The 22,929-nt window shown below is 48.5% G+C and overlaps 1 protein-coding gene across 3 annotated transcripts in view; it reads right to left on the bottom strand.

The window, feature by feature from the left end:
* C3H11orf65 (chromosome 3 C11orf65 homolog) overlaps positions 1-22,929 on the bottom strand; it is a 62,766-nt gene that overhangs the window by 20,919 nt on the left and 18,918 nt on the right. For all 3 annotated transcript variants that reach the window (XM_069759082.1, XM_069759085.1, XM_069759083.1), the window contains exons 5-7: positions 6,175-6,384; positions 3,599-3,732; positions 1,249-1,419 (exon numbers count right to left, since the gene is read on the bottom strand). In XM_069759082.1, the coding sequence (XP_069615183.1) occupies positions 1,249-1,419; positions 3,599-3,732; positions 6,175-6,384 (515 nt within the window). The remainder of the gene's footprint in view (positions 1-1,248; positions 1,420-3,598; positions 3,733-6,174; positions 6,385-22,929) is intronic.

Raw genomic sequence — 22,929 nt, 5'->3', positions numbered from 1 at the left:
GATTTGAGTTAAATGCTGCTGTCAGAGATTGACAGCAGCAGTTAACATGTAAACAAATGTGGGTGGATCGCAATTCCACCCTCGGCTGTTAGGAGCACATGACAACTGATCAAGTCAGCTGTCATATGTCAGAAAAGATGCAGGCTCAGTGCCAGAGCCCACATCAAAGGGAGGGAGGTGAACTATGGCGCACCTATATATTATATGTTGGAAAGGGGTTAATGACATTGGCTGTGAATTTGGGGTCATTGTCCGTCTGTAGAATAAATATGAAGCCAATCAGACTCCTCCATGATGGATAAGTATCTTCCTGTATTTCTCAGCTTCGAGGACACCATTAATCCTGACCAAATCACCAACTCCATTTGCTGAAATTCATTCCCCAAACTTGCAAGGACCCTACCCAATGGTTCACTGCTGCCTGCAGACCCTCATTATTATACCACTCTCCAGCTCTTTCGTGACAAACTGCCTTGTGTTACAGCAAAATATTTCACATTTTGGCTCAATCCAGAGCTCCTGATGCCATTTTTCTTTCTCCCAGTTCATATATTTCAAGGTATAGTTGAAACACTTGGACTTTTTTCCATGCTGAAGGAATGGCTGCAATTTTTCCTCGAAGACAACTTCAGGCCAGACTTCTGAGAACAGTAGATGGGTGTAGCTAGGTCCCACTGGTTGCTTCCAGTTCTGAGCTGATGGCACTGCTGGACATCTTCCAATTTTATAGGGAAGAAAGCATGATGTTTTTCTCATCTGCTGCACTAGGTTTCCATGGCCGACCACTGCGTCTACAGTTCTGAACGTTGCCATTTCTTGGTGATTCTTCAAAAGAGCTTTGAAATCCTTACTTGGGAGAGACTTTGCTGATGCAGTATAACAAAATTAGTGTCTTGCCACAGTGCTCAGTCACGCCATAATATACAACATAAAACTCTCTTCTAGAATCTTCACCTTTGTAGTAAAGTTTGGCTGTTAATCACCCAGTTTTAGGAATCCCACACAACTATTTCTGTTTCAGTTAATGACTGTTACAACCTACATATGAAACCGATGATGATTATCAACTTGTCTGGTACAATTATTTACACTGGACTATAATCCTACAACATCCATGACTTTGTGCAAGAGTTCCTAAAAGAATTGAAGCTGTTTTGAAGGTAAAGGACGGTGACACCAAATATTGATTTTATACTTTTGCTCATTCACTTATTTTTGAAAACATTCCTACTTTTAAGCTTTACTTACTCATCATAGTTCAGGGCATTAGTCCAGTTGAGTAGTTCGTCCACCTCCCAGTCCAGGACAGCCTGAGCTCCGTGCTGCTCCACAGACTTCAGGACTCCTTCCGTGGCTCGTTGGACCAGTACTGCTGTGTTGGGTTCTGTAGTCTGTGCATGCAAACTTCCTTCATAATACCTGATGAGGCCGTATCAGAGAGAGAAAACACTAAGCATTCCGCCATGTATAGATTATTATAGCACTGGAATATCAGCGTTTCAGACTGGGAAGAGAACGTCCAGCAGATAGTATATCTGAAAAAGCTATGATCACAGTATCACCAGGATCAAGTCAGGGAGGCTGCAGTGCCTGGTGGATGGGACAAGAAGTCAGTCAGTACAGGACAGGACAGAGCAGCGCTGCCAATGATTAATTTAACGCATATGTTAAAAACACAGGCACACCAAGGACTATACTCAAAATAAAATATTCAATATTTCTTCAGAAATTTTTGTGCATATACTAATGAAAAAGTCGCTGTGTTCTGTGAAAGGCAGTGGATACCACTAAAGTGAGATGACAACCAAAGCAACAAAGAGCATGGAAGACCAAAATGCATACAGGCTGGAAATAGATTGTAAAATGCCTTTATTTATAAAAAAAAAGTGGCAAATAATTAAAATATAAAAATTATGTGCGCAAAACAGGACAAAAAAAGACCATAAAAATATATATATAATATGTCAAATACAGCAATCGGTAGCAGCAGACCCAAAAATCTTATTTATGCATATACTACTAAGTTGTGCACTCCAAAATGTAAAATCAAATCATAGTGATAAAAGCTCAAATATGGGAAGGCACAACAGAATATTAGTGATATACCTTTAAGGGTCGCCGGGTCCCGTAAATGCGCAACCTCGACGCACGTTTCGGACGAAGGAAGTTTTCTTTGAGCTTTTATCACTATGAATTGATTTTACATTTTGGGGTGCACAACTTAGTAGTATATTTATAAATAAGATTTTTGGGTCTGCTGCTCCCGATTGTTGTATTTTACATATTATATATATATTTTTATGGTCTTTTTTTGTCCTGTTTTGAACACATAATTTTTATATTTTAATTATTTGCCACTTTTCTAAAGCATCGGGTATTCTAGAATATGTATGTAGTATATAGCACAGCCCACGCAGTATATAACACAGCCCACGCAGTATATAACACAGCCCACGCAGTATATAACACAGCCCACGTAGTATATAACACAGCCCACGTAGTATATTGCACAGCCACGCAGTATATAACACACCCCACGTAGTATATAACACAGCCCACGTAGTATATAACACAGCCCACGTAGTATATAACACAGCCCACGCAGTATATAACACAGCCACGTACGTAGTATTTAACAAAGCCCACTTAGTATATATTGCACAGCCACGCAGTATATAACACAGCCCACGTAATATATAACACAGCCCACGTAGTATATTGCACAGCGACGTAGTATATAGCACAGCCCACACAGTATATAACACAGCCCACGCAGTATATAACACAGCCTACGTAGTATATAGCAGTGTGGGCACCATATCCCTGTAAAAAAAACAATTAAAATAAAAAATAGTTATACTCACCTTCCGGCGGCCCCCGGATCCAGCCCAGGCCTTTAGCAATGCTCCTCGTGACGCTCTGTTCCCAGTAATGCTTTGCGGCAATAACCCGTGATCATGTAGCGGTCTTGCGAGACCGCTACGTGATCTCGAGTCATTGCCGCAATGCATTCTTGGGACCGGAGCGTTGCGAGGAGCCGAAAGAGGAAAAGGGTGCCGCGGACGCCGGAAGGTGAGAATGTAATTTTTTTTAATTATTATTATTTTTAACATTATATGTTTTTACTATTGATGCTGCATAGGCAGCATCAATAGTAAAAAGTGAAGCGGTGTTTAAATCCTGCCCCAATATCGCTGATTGGTCGTGGCCGGCCATCCGCGACCAATCAGCGAACCGGGATTTCCGTTACGGAAGTTACAGACAAACAGACGGAAGTACCCCTTAGACAATTATATATATAGATTTCCAGCCTGTATGCTTTTTGGTCTCCCAGCCTCCAAAGTATCATGATCGATATCGATAGCAGAATTTAGGGCGTTAAATGGGGGGGTCATGGGCTGCTCCTGGCCATGACAGCCGAGTCTTGGCTATAACTTAAGCCGAGCTCCCAGCGGCGATCGCGTGGGTTTTGCTTTTGTGCCCGCACGATCGCCATGACGTAAATCATTTGCGGGAATCCCTTTCCGACCATGACGTAAACTTACGTCAAATGTCATGACGGCATTAAGACAATGTTAATGCTCAGCTATCTACTTACATCTTTCTCATCCATTCAATTTTCCTTTTCTTCTGCTTTTCTAGAACCTCCTGTTTTCTCCGCAGTTTGCTGTGGCTGAACGGTATCCTCCTCTTATTATCCGCCAGAGTCACGTCATCTAAACTGTTAGAGAGCTGAGGAGATAGGATAGAGGACATAGTGACAATGTGTGGATGGAGATCAGCCGTGCCCTGGTTCATTGTGACGCCCACATGCACTTATGTATATTGCATGGCAGGTAAATGCCACAAGTTGTGTGAATGTCACTTCATAGCAGCCATTAGGAATCCCTAACCCCATTTCCGCTCTCCATATCTACTGTAAAAGGCTCCTCTGTGAGGTGCTAGCGCTCTGCTTACCACCGCAAGCCAATCAGATGTCTGCTCACTACAGCTCCCACTCACAGCTGCAGCTCCATCCCCCTCTTCCCTCCTCACTGACTTTCATTATCCCTTCAGGGACTGGGGTTGTCCACTACTATAAAACACATTCTAAAGTGGGCTCAGAGTGATGGGAAAATAAGAAGAAAAAAAAAGCTATAATCACCTACCGGACCAGCTTCTTCTTCCATGGGGCATCACATGATGGCTGCAGGCAATCAGTGGCCCTGATAGGTTGCAGGGTTAAGTCTTCCAGGTTCAGATGGAACCTGTGGCTGCAGTCTATTAGGGCAGCTGTTTGGCTGCAGCTGTAAAGTGGTGCCCCCCATACAAGAAAAAGCCAGGAGCCCAGCACAGCACACAGGCTAGAGGACGGAGCGGAAGAACAGGTTGGTGAGTACTGTTCCCCGCGTCCACCACTTTGGGCCCATTTATAATGTGTTTTAAAGTAGTGATCAATTCCTTTAAAGGGTTTGTGCCAAGGTGGGAAGTTATCCTCCCAACCAAAGGACAGGGGAAATCTTCCTGATTGCTGGGGGTCCGCCAAACCCGAGATTGGAGCAGAGGTCCAATCTTGGTGCAAACCTTTTAAAAGGACAAAGCATTCATTTTTGTATTTTACCTTTTTTTCATCACTACAGTATGTGGTAAGAGTACCTTCTTTACATTTTTTGTTTTTTCTTTTACACTGTTCATTGTATTGACAGATTTTTTTTTTAAAGATTTTACTACTTGTGCAGAATAAAAGTAGATAGATCTTCCTTACCTGACCTATCTATCGCAATTATCGACATCACGCTTTCCCCCGTACCAGAAGTCCGCTGCCTTGGAGTAACCCTTGACCTCTGCCCTGTCCTTCAAACTGCACATCCAAGCTCTTTCCACCTCCTGTCGCCACCAGCTCAAAAATATCTCCAGAACCCGTCCTTTCCTCAACCGTCAATCTACTAAAATGCTTGTGAATGCCCTCATCATCTCCCGCCTTGACTACTGCAACATCCTTTTCTGCGGCCTCCCTGCTAACACCCTTGCACCTCTCCGGTCCATCCTTAACTCTGCTGCCCGACTAATTCATCTCTCTCCTCGCTACTCCTCCACTTCCCCCCTCTGCAAATCTCTTCACTGGCTCCCATTCCCTCAGCGTATCCAGTTCAAATTACTAATACTGACCTACAAAGCCATCCATAACATGTCTCCTCCATATATCTCTGAACTAATCTCCCGATATCTTCCCTCACGTAATCTCCGGTCCTCCCAAGACCTCCTACTCTCCTCCACACTTATTCGCTCCTCATCCAATCGCCTCCAAGACTTCTCCCGAATATCCCCCATCTTCTGGAATTCTCTGCCCCAACACGTCCGACTATCAACCACATTCGGATCCTTCAGACGGAACCTGAAAACTCATCTCTTCAGGAAAGCCTACAGCCTGCACTGACCCCGCTGCCTCCTCATCACTACCGAAGCTACCGCCTCACCAACACCGGAGCTACCGCCTCACCAACACCGGAGCTACCGCCTCACCAACATCGGAGCTCCTGCAACCCTCTACCTATTGTCTCCTTCCCCATAATCCTGTAGAATGTAAGCCGGCAAGTGCAGGGTCCTCGCCCCTCTGTATCAGTCCGTCATTGTTAGTTTGTTTACTGTAAGTGATATCTGTAACTTGTATGTAACCCCTTCTCATGTACAGCACCATGGAATCAATGGTGCTATATAAATAAATAATAATAATAATATTAATTAAAAAATTCTATAAAAAGTGCTTTGACACATACAGAGAGCAATAATGTTTTTTTTATTTTTCCATCTATATAGTTTAATGAGAGCTTCATTTTTTTAATACACGTCATATGCATTTTCAGCTGAACATATGTGTCCTCAAAGGAGAGAAGGGAGTAAACTGCTGCCCGACACCTTACAGTAGCTAATCTCCTATGAGAACTAAGGATCAGGCATGTTTGGATCCAACATGCTTGATCCTTCTTTCCTCTGATGTCTGTCAGTAACGAAATATTTGGGACGTTTCTAGACACATTAGGATGCAAAGACCTAGCGGAATTGATAGATTTGGACGACATTCATTAATGTGTAACGTTTCCTAGGCTATGTCCGCACAGAGGTGGAGCTGACGGCCAGTCCATGCATTGTGGTCAGATCTCGGTCTGAAAGCACGATCCCACTCTCGTCACTGACCCTGAGTGTCAGGAGTCTCCACCCGTTGTTCTCCACTCTGGCGTACCACCCGCTGTGGTCTTGTTCGAGGATCGCCCCGTGATTGTGGATTTGTCCAGGCAGCAGTTGTTTCACCGATTGCTTGGTGTAATCCTTGGGGCTACTGGCGCACATATCCACAATTGGCCGGTGAGTAAACAACTTGTAATATATGTTGGGTGGAAATCTTGTCTGCAAATAGAAAGAAGAGATTTTTCTAATCAGATCTTTCTGTTTAAATAGAAAGAATGGAAGTGATTTTTGCTGCTTGTAGAACATAGATTCCTGTATGTGACCTACAGCACCAGTTACTGATCATTTACCAGTGAGATTTATCTTTGTGATTTGTGTAAATGTCATGGGCTGATTTTATCCAGACCTGTGAAGCATATTACATCGGTATTTATGGTATGTTGTACAGTTCCACACCTTGGGCTTGGCCACAACAATAAAAATATGCGAGATCGTACATTGGTAGTGATTACCTGGGACTGCATGACAAGAGGTGCAGATGTGTCTCACCCGGGGTGAAAACAATGGTGGGTGGTGGTGGATTGTCACACAGGGGTGTAGGTGTACATAGGGGTCAGGAAAAGGGCTGGGCGGCGGAGGCAGCTGCCTAAAGTGCTACTGATGGGATGGCGAGTTTGTACTTAATTAAAAAAAAAAAATCTTGAACTGGCAATTGGATACGAAGTCCAAAACCTGAGAGTACGAGAGGGAAGGTTGAGCGACATAGGGCTTTAACACTTCCCAGGAAAGGGAATCAGAAGATACTGGAGCGAAAGCAGCAGGGGAGAGGAGATGTTCTGAAATCCTCGCTTTGGGCACCAAGTGCGTTAGACCAGCCTCTAACTATACAGCATACAATTGCAATCAAAATTAAGCAACCCCCATTGCAAATTCTGTTTCTTAGCAAAGTTTACAGCCATATTTTCTGTTTGTAATAAACCAATGCAACAAGGACAATATAAAATACTCAACACTAGGGTTGAGCGAAACGGGTCGGTCATTTTCATAAGTCGACGACTTTTGGCAAAGTCGGGTTTCATGAAACCCGACCCGATCCCTGTGTCGGGTCGGCCATGCGGTCGGCGATCTTGGCGCCAAAGTCGTGTTTCGTATGACGTGTTTAGCGCCATTTTTTCAGCTAATGAAGGAGCGTGGGCAGAGTGATGACATACATAGTAACATAGTAACATAGTTAGTAAGGCCGAAAAAAGACATTTGTCCATCCAGTTCAGCCTATATTCCATCATAATAAATCCCCAGATCTACTTCCTTCTACAGAACCTAATAATTGTATGATACAATATTGTTCTGCTCCAGGAAGACATCCAGGCCTCTCTTGAACCCCTCGACTGAGTTCGCCATCACCACCTCCTCAGGCAAGCAATTCCAGATTCTCACTGCCCTAACAGTAAAGAATCCTCTTCTATGTTGGTGGAAAAACCTTCTCTCCTCCAGACGCAAAGAATGCCCCTTTGTGCCCGTCACCTTCCTTGGTATAAACAGATCCTCAGCGAGATATTTGTATTGTCCCCTTATATACTTATACATGGTTATTAGATCGCCCCTCAGTCGTCTTTTTTCTAGACTAAATAATCCTAATTTCGCCCCTGACATAGGTGTCAGGGGCGTGCACATCTATCGGCATTTTTTTTGCTTGTGCGCTGTAGCGATTTGCAATGTGTAAACCCAGCTTTTCTGTGTAGGGACGGACTGGGGGGGGGGGGGGAGTAGAAGAGAGAGAGAGAGAAAAATAATAAATGAATAAATAAATAAATAAAAATAAAACCCACTGACTTTGCATTGGGTTTCGTGTTTCGGTCGATCCCCGACTTTTTTTCGCGATAATCGGCCGATTCCACTCGACTCGACTTTTGAGATAGTCGGGTTTCGCAAAACCCGACTCGACCCTAAAAAAGTAAAGGTCGCTCAACCCTACTTTTTTTCCAAATTATGCTAAAAAGTCCACTTTTACCGACTACTGCAGTCTCACAATTATTCACTACTGAACAGAAAAGCACACTTCTGCAAATCCGGTGTTGTCTATGCACGTCGGATGTAACTGATCAAGGGTTTCATTAGATCCATCAGGTGTGATCGAGAGCAACAAAATCAAATACCTGGACTGGCTAGGGCGGGATGTTGTGAACCCCGAGGAGCTGTCCGGGAGACGCCATCTTCCTATATTCAAATATATTCACCAAAGACGCAAATACATTTCAACACTGGCGTGGAACTGGGGCCTAGGAGCACTCGTCAGCTCCGGTGTGTAGCGGCGTGATATGGTCAGCACACAGCTAATGTCACCACACCGCTGCCGAAGCCGCAAAGGCCACGGTGAGGGCTCCAAGGAGTAGTGGAAGATGAAATGTGTACTCCTTCTAGATGGGGAGAGGGGAGGTGTATCTGTTTCAAAGCAAGAGGAAGGGGTGGGGGATCATTGTGAAAGGAGGCACAATATAGCAAGATGCAGTGGAATGGAGGGACTATTATAAAAAGGGCAGTTTGCAGGGATATTTTGGAGAGGGTTTGTGTGGGGAGGATTATTATGGAGAGACACTGAGGGGGATATTATGTTGAGGCTCAAGGTGGGAGAACAATTATTTAGAAAGAGACAGTGTGTGTGGGGGGGTTTGGAGAAGGGCTGTGTGGGGACATTATGGACAGGGTTATATTATGGAAAAGGGCAGTGTTTGGGGAATATTTTGGGGAAGGGCTGTGTGGGTGACATTATGGAGAGGGGCAGTGTGGGGGGATATTTTGGGGAAGGACTGTGTGGGGGACATTATGGAGAGGGGCAGTGTGGGGGGTATTTTGGGGAAGGACTGTGTGGGAGACATTATGGATGACTGTGTGGGGGACATTATAGAGAGGGGCAGTATGTGGGGGTATTTTGGGGAAGGACTGTGTGGGGGACATTATTGTGAGGGGAAGTGTGGGGGGATATTTTGGAGAAGGACTGTGTGGGGGACATTATGGATGACTGTGTGGGGGACATTAAAGAGAGGGGCGTTATGGGGGGGTATTTTGGGGAAGGACTGTGTGGGGGACATTATGGTGAGGGGCAGTGTGGGGGGGATATTTTGGATGACTGTGTGGGGGGACATTATAGAGAAGGGCAGTGTGGGGGGGGTATTTTGGTGAAGGACTGTGTGGGGGACATTATGAAGAGAGGCTGTGTGGGGGGATATTTTGGAGAAGGACTGCGTGGGGGACATTATGGTGAGGGGAAGTGTGGGGGGATATTTTGGAGAAGGACTGTGTGGGGGACATTATGGAGAGGGGCAGTGTGGGGGGGGGTATTTTGGGGAAGGACTGTGTGGGGGGGGACATTATGGTGAGGGGCAGTGTGGGGGGGATATTTTGGATGACTGTGTGGGGGACATTATAGAGAGGGGCAGTGTGGGAGGGTATTTTGGAGAAGGACTGTGTGGGGGACATTATGGAGAGGGGCAGTGTGGGGGGGATATTTTGGATGACTGTGTGGGGGACATTATAGAGAGGGGCAGTGTGGGGGGGTATTTTGGAGAAGGACTGTGTGGGGGACATTATGGAGAGGGGCAGTGTGGGGGGGATATTTTGTGCAGGTAGCACAGTGAGAGACAATTATTCAGGATCGCAGCTTGGGAAATATTTTTATTTATGGGGCAGGATAATGATACTTCTGAAGATGGGAAAAAAGGAACTCTGCAGAGATGAGCTCTGGGCATGAAATCTCCTCATGGCATGTGTTCTACATGGAAACAAAAGGAATGGGAATGACTCCAAGCAGAGAAGATGTCACCTATAAGGTAGCTGGGTGTAAAAGCTTATTTGTGATACTGATTGCGTGTCATCAGTACTCTGGTTCCTGTATGGTCCACAGTCTGACAATGGCTGTTAACAGCTTCCAGTATCTCCTTACCATTGTTGGGGAGATAATGGGAATTGTAGGTTTATGCAATATATTATATATGTGGCTGACCTGACATTATATTTAATTGCTGCACTATGCTTGGTGCTGTAAACATGTACTGACCGTGGTTCTGGTGTTGCATTCATGTAATGACGGTGGTTCTGGCACCACATTCATATACTGAAGATGCTTCTGATGCTCTACACATGTAGCAATCAATAATGTGCTTGATGGCTATGTTAAATCTTAATCTCAAATCACTTAGTTTTTAGAAATTTTTATAAAGGACGATTTGGTGAGTTTCTGCTCCAAAAAAGAGTTTAAAGGGATATTCACATCTCCAAGATCCTATTCCAATATGCAGCTGGTGTAATAATGATAATATCAGCAAATACCTCCAATTAAAAATGTAGTCGTTTTTCTGATTTGCTATATTTCTTTCCTCATGTGCAGGCATTGCATGACCTTAGGTATCCATGGTTACAACCACTAGCAACTAGCTAACTGTCACTATATCAGTGGTTGTAACCATGGATACCTAAGGTCCTGCAATGCCTGCACATGAGGAAAGAGACATAGTGAATCAGAAAAACTACTACAATTTTAATTGGATGTATTATTATTATTATTATTACTACTACACCAACTACCTATTGGGATAGGATCTTGGAGATGGTAATACCCCTTTAAGTTAGCATGTGTTCACACTGATTTTTTTGATTGCAACTGTACTTGCCAAAAGTTGAAAGTTCTTGGATAATTGTCAAGTATGCCTTAGGGGTTGCAGTGGTATCAGTCATGCCCAGCCCTGGTGGGCCATAGTGCTCTATTGTATTTGGGACTCTTTTGCATTGGCGACTGGACGCACTTAAAAATTTAGAAGGCAATTACATGAAATTATTTTGGTAAATATGACTCATAAATCTAAGTGGATGGTTGGTACAGATAAGCTGTTCTGTGTGATAACGGGAGGCTGAGAAACTCGGCTCAAGTCTAATCTCATAGTGGAAGACACAGAGCATCTAATGGTATCTGCAGGATATGGTCACCACCAACAGAGGAGGCGCTCACCCAACTGAGGTCATCCTCGCACATAGACTGCTATACCAGTGACATGAGATAAAGGGTCACAGGAAATATTATCTTATCTGAGCTTTACACTGTCACATTAATACACCCTACTGCTGATCTTTAATCCTGGAAAAACTGAAAAAAATACAGAGTAAAGTTATACTGTTAAAAGCGGTTATCACCAGAAGCACCAGAAATGTCCAGGTGACAATTGTATGTTCAATATTCTGCGTAAATGTATTTTTTGTATATAATGGGAATTAAAGCTGTTTTCCTAATACAGAGCTACATTCTGAGTGCTTGGTGCCACCACTAGGGGAGCTGGTGAGCTCACTGTTATTAGCCACCACTAGGGGAGCTGGTGAGCTCACTGTTATTAGCCACCACTAGGGGAGCTGATGAGCTCACTGTTATTAGCCACCACTAGGAGAGCTGATGAGCTCACTGTTATTAGCCACCACTAGGGGAGCTGATGAGCTCACTGTTATTAGCCACGACTAGGGGAGCTGATGAGCTCACTGTTATTAGCCCCCACTAGGGGAGCTGGTGAGCTCACTGTTATTAGCCACCACTAGGGGAGCTGATGAGCTCACTGTTATTAGCCACGACTAGGGGAGCTGATGAGCTCACTGTTATTAGCCCCCACTAGGGGAGCTGGTGAGCTCACTGTTATTAGCCCCCACTAGGGGAGCTGGTGAGCTCACTGTTATTAGCCACCACTAGGGGAGCTGATGAGCTCACTGTTATTAGCCACCACTAGGGGAGCTGATGAGCTCACTGTTATTAGCCACCACTAGGGGAGCTGATGAGCTCACTGTTATTAGCCACGACTAGGGGAGCTGATGAGCTCACTGTTATTAGCCCCCACTAGGGGAGCTGGTGAGCTCACTGTTATTAGCCCCCACTAGGGGAGCTGGTGAGCTCACTGTTATTAGCCACCACTAGGGGAGCTGATGAGCTCACTGTTATTAGCCCCCACTAGGGGAGCTGGTGAGCTCACTGTTATTAGCCCCCACTAGGGGAGCTGGTGAGCTCACTGTTATTAGCCACCACTAGGGGAGCTGATGAGCTCACTGTTATTAGCCACCACTAGGGGAGCTGATGAGCTCACTGTTATTAGCCACCACTAGGGGAGCTGATGAGCTCACTGTTATTAGCCACGACTAGGGGAGCTGATGAGCTCACTGTTATTAGCCCCCACTAGGGGAGCTGGTGAGCTCACTGTTATTAGCCCCCACTAGGGGAGCTGGTGAGCTCACTGTTATTAGCCACCACTAGGGGAGCTGATGAGCTCACTGTTATTAGCCCCCACTAGGGGAGCTGATGAGCTCACTGTTATTAGCCACCACTAGGGGAGCTGATGAGCTCACTGTTATTAGCCACGACTAGGGGAGCTGATGAGCTCACTGTTATTAGCCACCACTAGGGGAGCTGATGAGCTCACTGTTATTAGCCACCACTAGGGGAGCTGATGAGCTCACTGTTATTAGCCACCACTAGGGGAGCTGGTGAGCTCAGTGTTATTAGCCCCCACTAGGGGAGCTGATGAGCTCACTGTTATTAGCCCCCACTAGGGGAGCTGATGAGCTCACTGTTATTAGCCCTCACTAGGGGAGCTGGTGAGCTCACTGTTATTAGCCACCACTAGGGGAGCTCATGAGCTCACTGTTATTAGCCACCACTAGGGGAGCTGGTGAGCTCACTGTTATTAGCCACCACTAGGAGAGCTGATGAGCTCACTGTCATTAGCCCCCACTAGGGGAGCTGATGAGCTCACTGTCATTAGCCACCACTAGGGGAGCTGATGAGCTCACTGTCATTAGCCACCACTAGGGGAGCTGATGAGCTCACTGTCATTAGCCACCACTAGGGGAGCTGATGAGCTCAGTGTCATTAGCCCCCACTAGGGGAGCTGATGAGCTCACTGTTATTAGCCACCACTAGGGGAGCTGGTGAGCTCAGTGTTATTAGCCCCCACTAGGGGAGCTGATGAGCTCACTGTTATTAGCCCCCACTAGGGGAGCTGATGAGCTCACTGTTATTAGCCACCACTAGGGGAGCTGGTGAGCTCAGTGTTATTAGCCCCCACTAGGGGAGCTGATGAGCTCACTGTTATTAGCCCCCACTAGGGGAGCTGATGAGCTCACTGTTATTAGCCCTCACTAGGGGAGCTGGTGAGCTCACTGTTATTAGCCACCACTAGGGGAGCTGATGAGCTCACTGTTATTAGCCACCACTAGGGGAGCTGGTGAGCTCACTGTTATTAGCCACCACTAGGAGAGCTGATGAGCTCACTGTCATTAGCCCCCACTAGGGGAGCTGATGAGCTCACTGTCATTAGCCACCACTAGGGGAGCTGATGAGCTCACTGTCATTAGCCACCACTAGGGGAGCTGATGAGCTCACTGTCATTAGCCACCACTAGGGGAGATGATGAGCTCAGTGTCATTAGCCCCCACTAGGGGAGCTGGTGAGCTCACTGTCATTAGCCACCACTAGGGGAGCTGATGAGCTCACTGTTATTAGCCACCACTAGGGGAGCTGATGAGCTCACTGTTATTAGCCACCACTAGGGGAGCTGATGAGCTCACTGTTATTAGCCACCACTAGGGGAGCTGATGAGCTCACTGTTATTAGCCCCCACTAGGGGAGCTGATGAGCTCACTGTTATTAGCCACCACTAGGGGAGCTGATGAGCTCACTGTTATTAGCCACGACTAGGGGAGCTGATGAGCTCACTGTTATTAGCCACCACTAGGGGAGCTGATGAGCTCACTGTTATTAGCCACGACTAGGGGAGCTGATGAGCTCACTGTTATTAGCCCCCACTAGGGGAGCTGGTGAGCTCACTGTTATTAGCCCCCACTAGGGGAGCTGGTGAGCTCACTGTTATTAGCCACCACTAGGGGAGCTGATGAGCTCACTGTTATTAGCCCCCACTAGGGGAGCTGGTGAGCTCACTGTTATTAGCCCCCACTAGGGGAGCTGGTGAGCTCACTGTTATTAGCCACCACTAGGGGAGCTGATGAGCTCACTGTTATTAGCCACCACTAGGGGAGCTGATGAGCTCACTGTTATTAGCCACCACTAGGGGAGCTGATGAGCTCACTGTTATTAGCCACGACTAGGGGAGCTGATGAGCTCACTGTTATTAGCCCCCACTAGGGGAGCTGGTGAGCTCACTGTTATTAGCCCCCACTAGGGGAGCTGGTGAGCTCACTGTTATTAGCCACCACTAGGGGAGCTGATGAGCTCACTGTTATTAGCCCCCACTAGGGGAGCTGATGAGCTCACTGTTATTAGCCACCACTAGGGGAGCTGATGAGCTCACTGTTATTAGCCACGACTAGGGGAGCTGATGAGCTCACTGTTATTAGCCACCACTAGGGGAGCTGATGAGCTCACTGTTATTAGCCACCACTAGGGGAGCTGATGAGCTCACTGTTATTAGCCACCACTAGGGGAGCTGGTGAGCTCAGTGTTATTAGCCCCCACTAGGGGAGCTGATGAGCTCACTGTTATTAGCCCCCACTAGGGGAGCTGATGAGCTCACTGTTATTAGCCCTCACTAGGGGAGCTGGTGAGCTCACTGTTATTAGCCACCACTAGGGGAGCTGATGAGCTCACTGTTATTAGCCACCACTAGGGGAGCTGGTGAGCTCACTGTTATTAGCCACCACTAGGAGAGCTGATGAGCTCACTGTCATTAGCCCCCACTAGGGGAGCTGATGAGCTCACTGTCATTAGCCACCACTAGGGGAGCTGATGAGCTCACTGTCATTAGCCACCACTAGGGGAGCTGATGAGCTCACTGTCATTAGCCACCACTAGGGGAGCTGATGAGCTCAGTGTCATTAGCCCCCACTAGGGGAGCTGATGAGCTCACTGTTATTAGCCACCACTAGGGGAGCTGGTGAGCTCAGTGTTATTAGCCCCCACTAGGGGAGCTGATGAGCTCACTGTTATTAGCCCCCACTAGGGGAGCTGATGAGCTCACTGTTATTAGCCACCACTAGGGGAGCTGGTGAGCTCAGTGTTATTAGCCCCCACTAGGGGAGCTGATGAGCTCACTGTTATTAGCCCCCACTAGGGGAGCTGATGAGCTCACTGTTATTAGCCCTCACTAGGGGAGCTGGTGAGCTCACTGTTATTAGCCACCACTAGGGGAGCTGATGAGCTCACTGTTATTAGCCACCACTAGGGGAGCTGGTGAGCTCACTGTTATTAGCCACCACTAGGAGAGCTGATGAGCTCACTGTCATTAGCCCCCACTAGGGGAGCTGATGAGCTCACTGTCATTAGCCACCACTAGGGGAGCTGATGAGCTCACTGTCATTAGCCACCACTAGGGGAGCTGATGAGCTCACTGTCATTAGCCACCACTAGGGGAGATGATGAGCTCAGTGTCATTAGCCCCCACTAGGGGAGCTGGTGAGCTCACTGTCATTAGCCACCACTAGGGGAGCTGATGAGCTCACTGTTATTAGCCACCACTAGGGGAGCTGATGAGCTCACTGTTATTAGCCACCACTAGGGGAGCTGATGAGCTCACTGTTATTAGCCACCACTAGGGGAGCTGATGAGCTCACTGTTATTAGCCCCCACTAGGGGAGCTGATGAGCTCACTGTTATTAGCCACCACTAGGGGAGCTGATGAGCTCACTGTTATTAGCCACGACTAGGGGAGCTGATGAGCTCACTGTTATTAGCCACCACTAGGGGAGCTGATGAGCTCACTGTTATTAGCCACCACTAGGGGAGCTGATGAGCTCACTGTTATTAGCCACCACTAGGGGAGCTGGTGAGCTCAGTGTTATTAGCCCCCACTAGGGGAGCTGATGAGCTCACTGTTATTAGCCCCCACTAGGGGAGCTGATGAGCTCACTGTTATTAGCCCTCACTAGGGGAGCTGGTGAGCTCACTGTTATTAGCCACCACTAGGGGAGCTGATGAGCTCACTGTTATTAGCCACCACTAGGGGAGCTGGTGAGCTCACTGTTATTAGCCACCACTAGGAGAGCTGATGAGCTCACTGTCATTAGCCCCCACTAGGGGAGCTGATGAGCTCACTGTCATTAGCCACCACTAGGGGAGCTGATGAGCTCACTGTCATTAGCCACCACTAGGGGAGCTGATGAGCTCACTGTCATTAGCCACCACTAGGGGAGCTGATGAGCTCAGTGTCATTAGCCCCCACTAGGGGAGCTGGTGAGCTCACTGTCATTAGCCACCACTAGGGGAGCTGATGAGCTCACTGTTATTAGCCACCACTAGGGGAGCTGATGAGCTCACTGTTATTAGCCACCACTAGGGGAGCTGATGAGCTCACTGTTATTAGCCACCACTAGGGGAGCTGATGAGCTCACTGTTATTAGCCACCACTAGGGGAGCTGATGAGCTCACTGTTATTAGCCACCACTAGGGGAGCTGATGAGCTCACTGTTATTAGCCACCACTAGGGGAGCTGATGAGCTCACTGTTATTAGCCCCCACTAGGGGAGCTGATGAGCTCACTGTTATTAGCCACCACTAGGGGAGCTGATGAGCTCAGTTATTAGCCACCACTAGGGGAGCTGGTGAGCTCACTGTCATTAGCCACCAGTAGGGGAGCTGGTGAGCTCACTGTTATTAGCCACCACTAGGGGAGCTGGTGAGCTCACTGTTATTAGCCCCCACTAGGGGAGCTGATAAGCTCACTGTTATTTGCCACCACTAGGGGAGCTGATGAGCTCACTGTTATTAGCCACCACTAGGGGAGCTGATGAGCTCACTGTTATTAGCCACCACTAGGGGAGCTGATGAGCTCACTGTTATTAGCCACCACTAGGGGAGCTGATGAGCTCAGTTATTAGCCACCACTAGGGGAGCTGATGAGCTCACTGTTATTAGCCACCACTAGGGGAGCTGATGAGCTCACTGTTATTAGCCACCACTAGGGGAGCTGATGAGCTCACTGTTATTAGCCACCACTAGGGGAGCTGATGAGCTCACTGTTATTAGCCACCACTAGGGGAGCTGATGAGCTCACTGTTATTAGCCACTACTAGGGGAGCTGATGAGCTCACTGTTATTAGCCACTACTAGGGGAGCTGGTGAGCTCACTGTCATTAGCCACCAGTAGGGGAGCTGGTGAGCTCACGGTTATTAGCCACCACAAGGGGAGCTGATGAGCTCACTGTTATTAGCCACCACTAGGGGAGCTGATGAGGTCACTGTTATTAGCCACCACTAGGGGAGCTAGTGAGCTCACTGTTATTAGCCACCACTAGGGGAGCTGATGAGCTCACTGTTATTAGCCACCACTAGGGGAGCTGATGAGCTCACTGTTATTAGCCACCACTAGGGGAGCTGAAGAGCTCAGTGTCATTAGCCCCCACTAGGGGAGCTGATGAGCTCACTGTTATTAGCCACCACTAGGGGAGCTGGTGAGCTCACTGTTATTAGCCACCACTAGGAGAGCTGATGAGCTCACTGTCATTAGCCCCCACTAGGGGAGCTGATGAGCTCACTGTCATTAGCCACCACTAGGGGAGCTGATGAGCTCACTGTCATTAGCCACCACTAGGGGAGCTGATGAGCTCACTGTCATTAGCCACCACTAGGGGAGCTGATGAGCTCAGTGTCATTAGCCCCCACTAGGGGAGCTGGTGAGCTCACTGTCATTAGCCACCACTAGGGGAGCTGATGAGCTCACTGTTATTAGCCACCACTAGGGGAGCTGATGAGCTCACTGTTATTAGCCACCACTAGGGGAGCTGATGAGCTCACTGTTATTAGCCACCACTAGGGGAGCTGATGAGCTCACTGTTATTAGCCACCACTAGGGGAGCTGATGAGCTCACTGTTATTAGCCACCACTAGGGGAGCTGATGAGCTCACTGTTATTAGCCACGACTAGGGGAGCTGATGAGCTCACTGTTATTAGCCCCCACTAGGGGAGCTGGTGAGCTCACTGTTATTAGCCCCCACTAGGGGAGCTGGTGAGCTCACTGTTATTAGCCACCACTAGGGGAGCTGATGAGCTCACTGTTATTAGCCCCCACTAGGGGAGCTGATGAGCTCACTGTTATTAGCCACCACTAGGGGAGCTGATGAGCTCACTGTTATTAGCCACGACTAGGGGAGCTGATGAGCTCACTGTTATTAGCCACCACTAGGGGAGCTGATGAGCTCACTGTTATTAGCCACCACTAGGGGAGCTGATGAGCTCACTGTTATTAGCCACCACTAGGGGAGCTGGTGAGCTCAGTGTTATTAGCCCCCACTAGGGGAGCTGATGAGCTCACTGTTATTAGCCCCCACTAGGGGAGCTGATGAGCTCACTGTTATTAGCCCTCACTAGGGGAGCTGGTGAGCTCACTGTTATTAGCCACCACTAGGGGAGCTGATGAGCTCACTGTTATTAGCCACCACTAGGGGAGCTGGTGAGCTCACTGTTATTAGCCACCACTAGGAGAGCTGATGAGCTCACTGTCATTAGCCCCCACTAGGGGAGCTGATGAGCTCACTGTCATTAGCCACCACTAGGGGAGCTGATGAGCTCACTGTCATTAGCCACCACTAGGGGAGCTGATGAGCTCACTGTCATTAGCCACCACTAGGGGAGCTGATGAGCTCAGTGTCATTAGCCCCCACTAGGGGAGCTGGTGAGCTCACTGTCATTAGCCACCACTAGGGGAGCTGATGAGCTCACTGTTATTAGCCACCACTAGGGGAGCTGATGAGCTCACTGTTATTAGCCACCACTAGGGGAGCTGATGAGCTCACTGTTATTAGCCACCACTAGGGGAGCTGATGAGCTCACTGTTATTAGCCACCACTAGGGGAGCTGATGAGCTCACTGTTATTAGCCACCACTAGGGGAGCTGATGAGCTCACTGTTATTAGCCACCACTAGGGGAGCTGATGAGCTCACTGTTATTAGCCCCCACTAGGGGAGCTGATGAGCTCACTGTTATTAGCCACCACTAGGGGAGCTGATGAGCTCAGTTATTAGCCACCACTAGGGGAGCTGGTGAGCTCACTGTCATTAGCCACCAGTAGGGGAGCTGGTGAGCTCACTGTTATTAGCCACCACTAGGGGAGCTGGTGACCTCACTGTTATTAGCCCCCACTAGGGGAGCTGATAAGCTCACTGTTATTTGCCACCACTAGGGGAGCTGATGAGCTCACTGTTATTAGCCACCACTAGGGGAGCTGATGAGCTCACTGTTATTAGCCACCACTAGGGGAGCTGATGAGCTCACTGTTATTAGCCACCACTAGGGGAGCTGATGAGCTCAGTTATTAGCCACCACTAGGGGAGCTGATGAGCTCACTGTTATTAGCCACCACTAGGGGAGCTGATGAGCTCACTGTTATTAGCCACCACTAGGGGAGCTGATGAGCTCACTGTTATTAGCCACCACTAGGGGAGCTGATGAGCTCACTGTTATTAGCCACCACTAGGGGAGCTGATGAGCTCACTGTTATTAGCCACCACTAGGGGAGCTGATGAGCTCACTGTTATTAGCCACCACTAGGGGAGCTGATGAGCTCACTGTTATTAGCCACCACTAGGGGAGCTGATGAGCTCACTGTTATTAGCCACCACTAGGGGAGCTGATGAGCTCAGTTATTAGCCACCACTAGGGGAGCTGATGAGCTCACTGTTATTAGCCACCACTAGGGAAGCTGATGAGCTCACTGTTATTAGCCACCACTAGGGGAGCTGATGAGCTCACTGTTATTAGCCACAACTAGGGGAGCTGATGAGCTCACTGTTATTAGCCACCACTAGGGGAGCTGATGAGCTCACTGTTATTAGCCACCACTAGGGGAGCTGATGAGCTCACTGTTATTAGCCACTACTAGGGGAGCTGATGAGCTCACTGTTATTAGCCACTACTAGGGGAGCTGGTGAGCTCACTGTCATTAGCCACCAGTAGGGGAGCTGGTGAGCTCACGGTTATTAGCCACCACTAGGGGAGCTGATGAGCTCACTGTTATTAGCCACCACTAGGGGAGCTGATGAGGTCACTGTTATTAGCCACCACTAGGGGAGCTGGTGAGCTCACTGTTATTAGCCACCACTAGGGGAGCTGATGAGCTCACTGTTATTAGCCACCACTAGGGGAGCTGATGAGCTCACTGTTATTAGCCACCACTAGGGGAGCTGATGAGCTCACTGTCATTAGCCCCCACTAGGGGAGCTGATGAGCTCACTGTTATTAGCCACCACTAGGGGAGCTGGTGAGCTCACTGTTATTAGCCACCACTAGGAGAGCTGATGAGCTCACTGTCATTAGCCCCCACTAGGGGAGCTGATGAGCTCACTGTCATTAGCCACCACTAGGGGAGCTGATGAGCTCACTGTCATTAGCCACCACTAGGGGAGCTGATGAGCTCACTGTCATTAGCCACCACTAGGGGAGCTGATGAGCTCACTGTCATTAGCCACCACTAGGGGAGCTGATGAGCTCAGTGTCATTAGCCCCCACTAGGGGAGCTGGTGAGCTCACTGTCATTAGCCACCACTAGGGGAGCTGATGAGCTCACTGTTATTAGCCACCACTAGGGGAGCTGATGAGCTCACTGTTATTAGCCACCACTAGGGGAGCTGATGAGCTCACTGTTATTAGCCACCACTAGGGGAGCTGATGAGCTCACTGTTATTAGCCACCACTAGGGGAGCTGATGAGCTCACTGTTATTAGCCACCACTAGGGGAGCTGATGAGCTCACTGTTATTAGCCACGACTAGGGGAGCTGATGAGCTCACTGTTATTAGCCCCCACTAGGGGAGCTGGTGAGCTCACTGTTATTAGCCCCCACTAGGGGAGCTGGTGAGCTCACTGTTATTAGCCACCACTAGGGGAGCTGATGAGCTCACTGTTATTAGCCCCCACTAGGGGAGCTGATGAGCTCACTGTTATTAGCCACCACTAGGGGAGCTGATGAGCTCACTGTTATTAGCCACGACTAGGGGAGCTGATGAGCTCACTGTTATTAGCCACCACTAGGGGAGCTGATGAGCTCACTGTTATTAGCCACCACTAGGGGAGCTGATGAGCTCACTGTTATTAGCCACCACTAGGGGAGCTGGTGAGCTCAGTGTTATTAGCCCCCACTAGGGGAGCTGATGAGCTCACTGTTATTAGCCCCCACTAGGGGAGCTGATGAGCTCACTGTTATTAGCCCTCACTAGGGGAGCTGGTGAGCTCACTGTTATTAGCCACCACTAGGGGAGCTGATGAGCTCACTGTTATTAGCCACCACTAGGGGAGCTGGTGAGCTCACTGTTATTAGCCACCACTAGGAGAGCTGATGAGCTCACTGTCATTAGCCCCCACTAGGGGAGCTGATGAGCTCACTGTCATTAGCCACCACTAGGGGAGCTGATGAGCTCACTGTCATTAGCCACCACTAGGGGAGCTGATGAGCTCACTGTCATTAGCCACCACTAGGGGAGCTGATGAGCTCAGTGTCATTAGCCCCCACTAGGGGAGCTGGTGAGCTCACTGTCATTAGCCACCACTAGGGGAGCTGATGAGCTCACTGTTATTAGCCACCACTAGGGGAGCTGATGAGCTCACTGTTATTAGCCACCACTAGGGGAGCTGATGAGCTCACTGTTATTAGCCACCACTAGGGGAGCTGATGAGCTCACTGTTATTAGCCACCACTAGGGGAGCTGATGAGCTCACTGTTATTAGCCACCACTAGGGGAGCTGATGAGCTCACTGTTATTAGCCACCACTAGGGGAGCTGATGAGCTCACTGTTATTAGCCCCCACTAGGGGAGCTGATGAGCTCACTGTTATTAGCCACCACTAGGGGAGCTGATGAGCTCAGTTATTAGCCACCACTAGGGGAGCTGGTGAGCTCACTGTCATTAGCCACCAGTAGGGGAGCTGGTGAGCTCACTGTTATTAGCCACCACTAGGGGAGCTGGTGAGCTCACTGTTATTAGCCCCCACTAGGGGAGCTGATAAGCTCACTGTTATTTGCCACCACTAGGGGAGCTGATGAGCTCACTGTTATTAGCCACCACTAGGGGAGCTGATGAGCTCACTGTTATTAGCCACCACTAGGGGAGCTGATGAGCTCACTGTTATTAGCCACCACTAGGGGAGCTGATGAGCTCAGTTATTAGCCACCACTAGGGGAGCTGATGAGCTCACTGTTATTAGCCACCACTAGGGGAGCTGATGAGCTCACTGTTATTAGCCACCACTAGGGGAGCTGATGAGCTCACTGTTATTAGCCACCACTAGGGGAGCTGATGAGCTTACTGTTATTAGCCACCACTAGGGGAGCTGATGAGCTCACTGTTATTAGCCACTACTAGGGGAGCTGATGAGCTCACTGTTATTAGCCACTACTAGGGGAGCTGGTGAGCTCACTGTCATTAGCCACCAGTAGGGGAGCTGGTGAGCTCACGGTTATTAGCCACCACTAGGGGAGCTGATGAGCTCACTGTTATTAGCCACCACTAGGGGAGCTGATGAGCTCACTGTTATTAGCCACCACTAGGGGAGCTGATGAGCTCACTGTTATTAGCCACCACTAGGGGAGCTGATGAGCTCAGTTATTAGCCACCACTAGGGGAGCTGATGAGCTCACTGTTATTAGCCACCACTAGGGAAGCTGATGAGCTCACTGTTATTAGCCACCACTAGGGGAGCTGATGAGCTCACTGTTATTAGCCACAACTAGGGGAGCTGATGAGCTCACTGTTATTAGCCACCACTAGGGGAGCTGATGAGCTCACTGTTATTAGCC

Source organism: Ranitomeya imitator, chromosome 3, assembly GCF_032444005.1.
Source record: "Ranitomeya imitator isolate aRanImi1 chromosome 3, aRanImi1.pri, whole genome shotgun sequence".
NCBI lineage: Eukaryota > Metazoa > Chordata > Amphibia > Anura > Dendrobatidae > Ranitomeya > Ranitomeya imitator.
The sequence above is the reverse complement of the archived record's forward strand: the minus strand, read 5'-3'. Positions and strand labels throughout refer to the sequence as shown.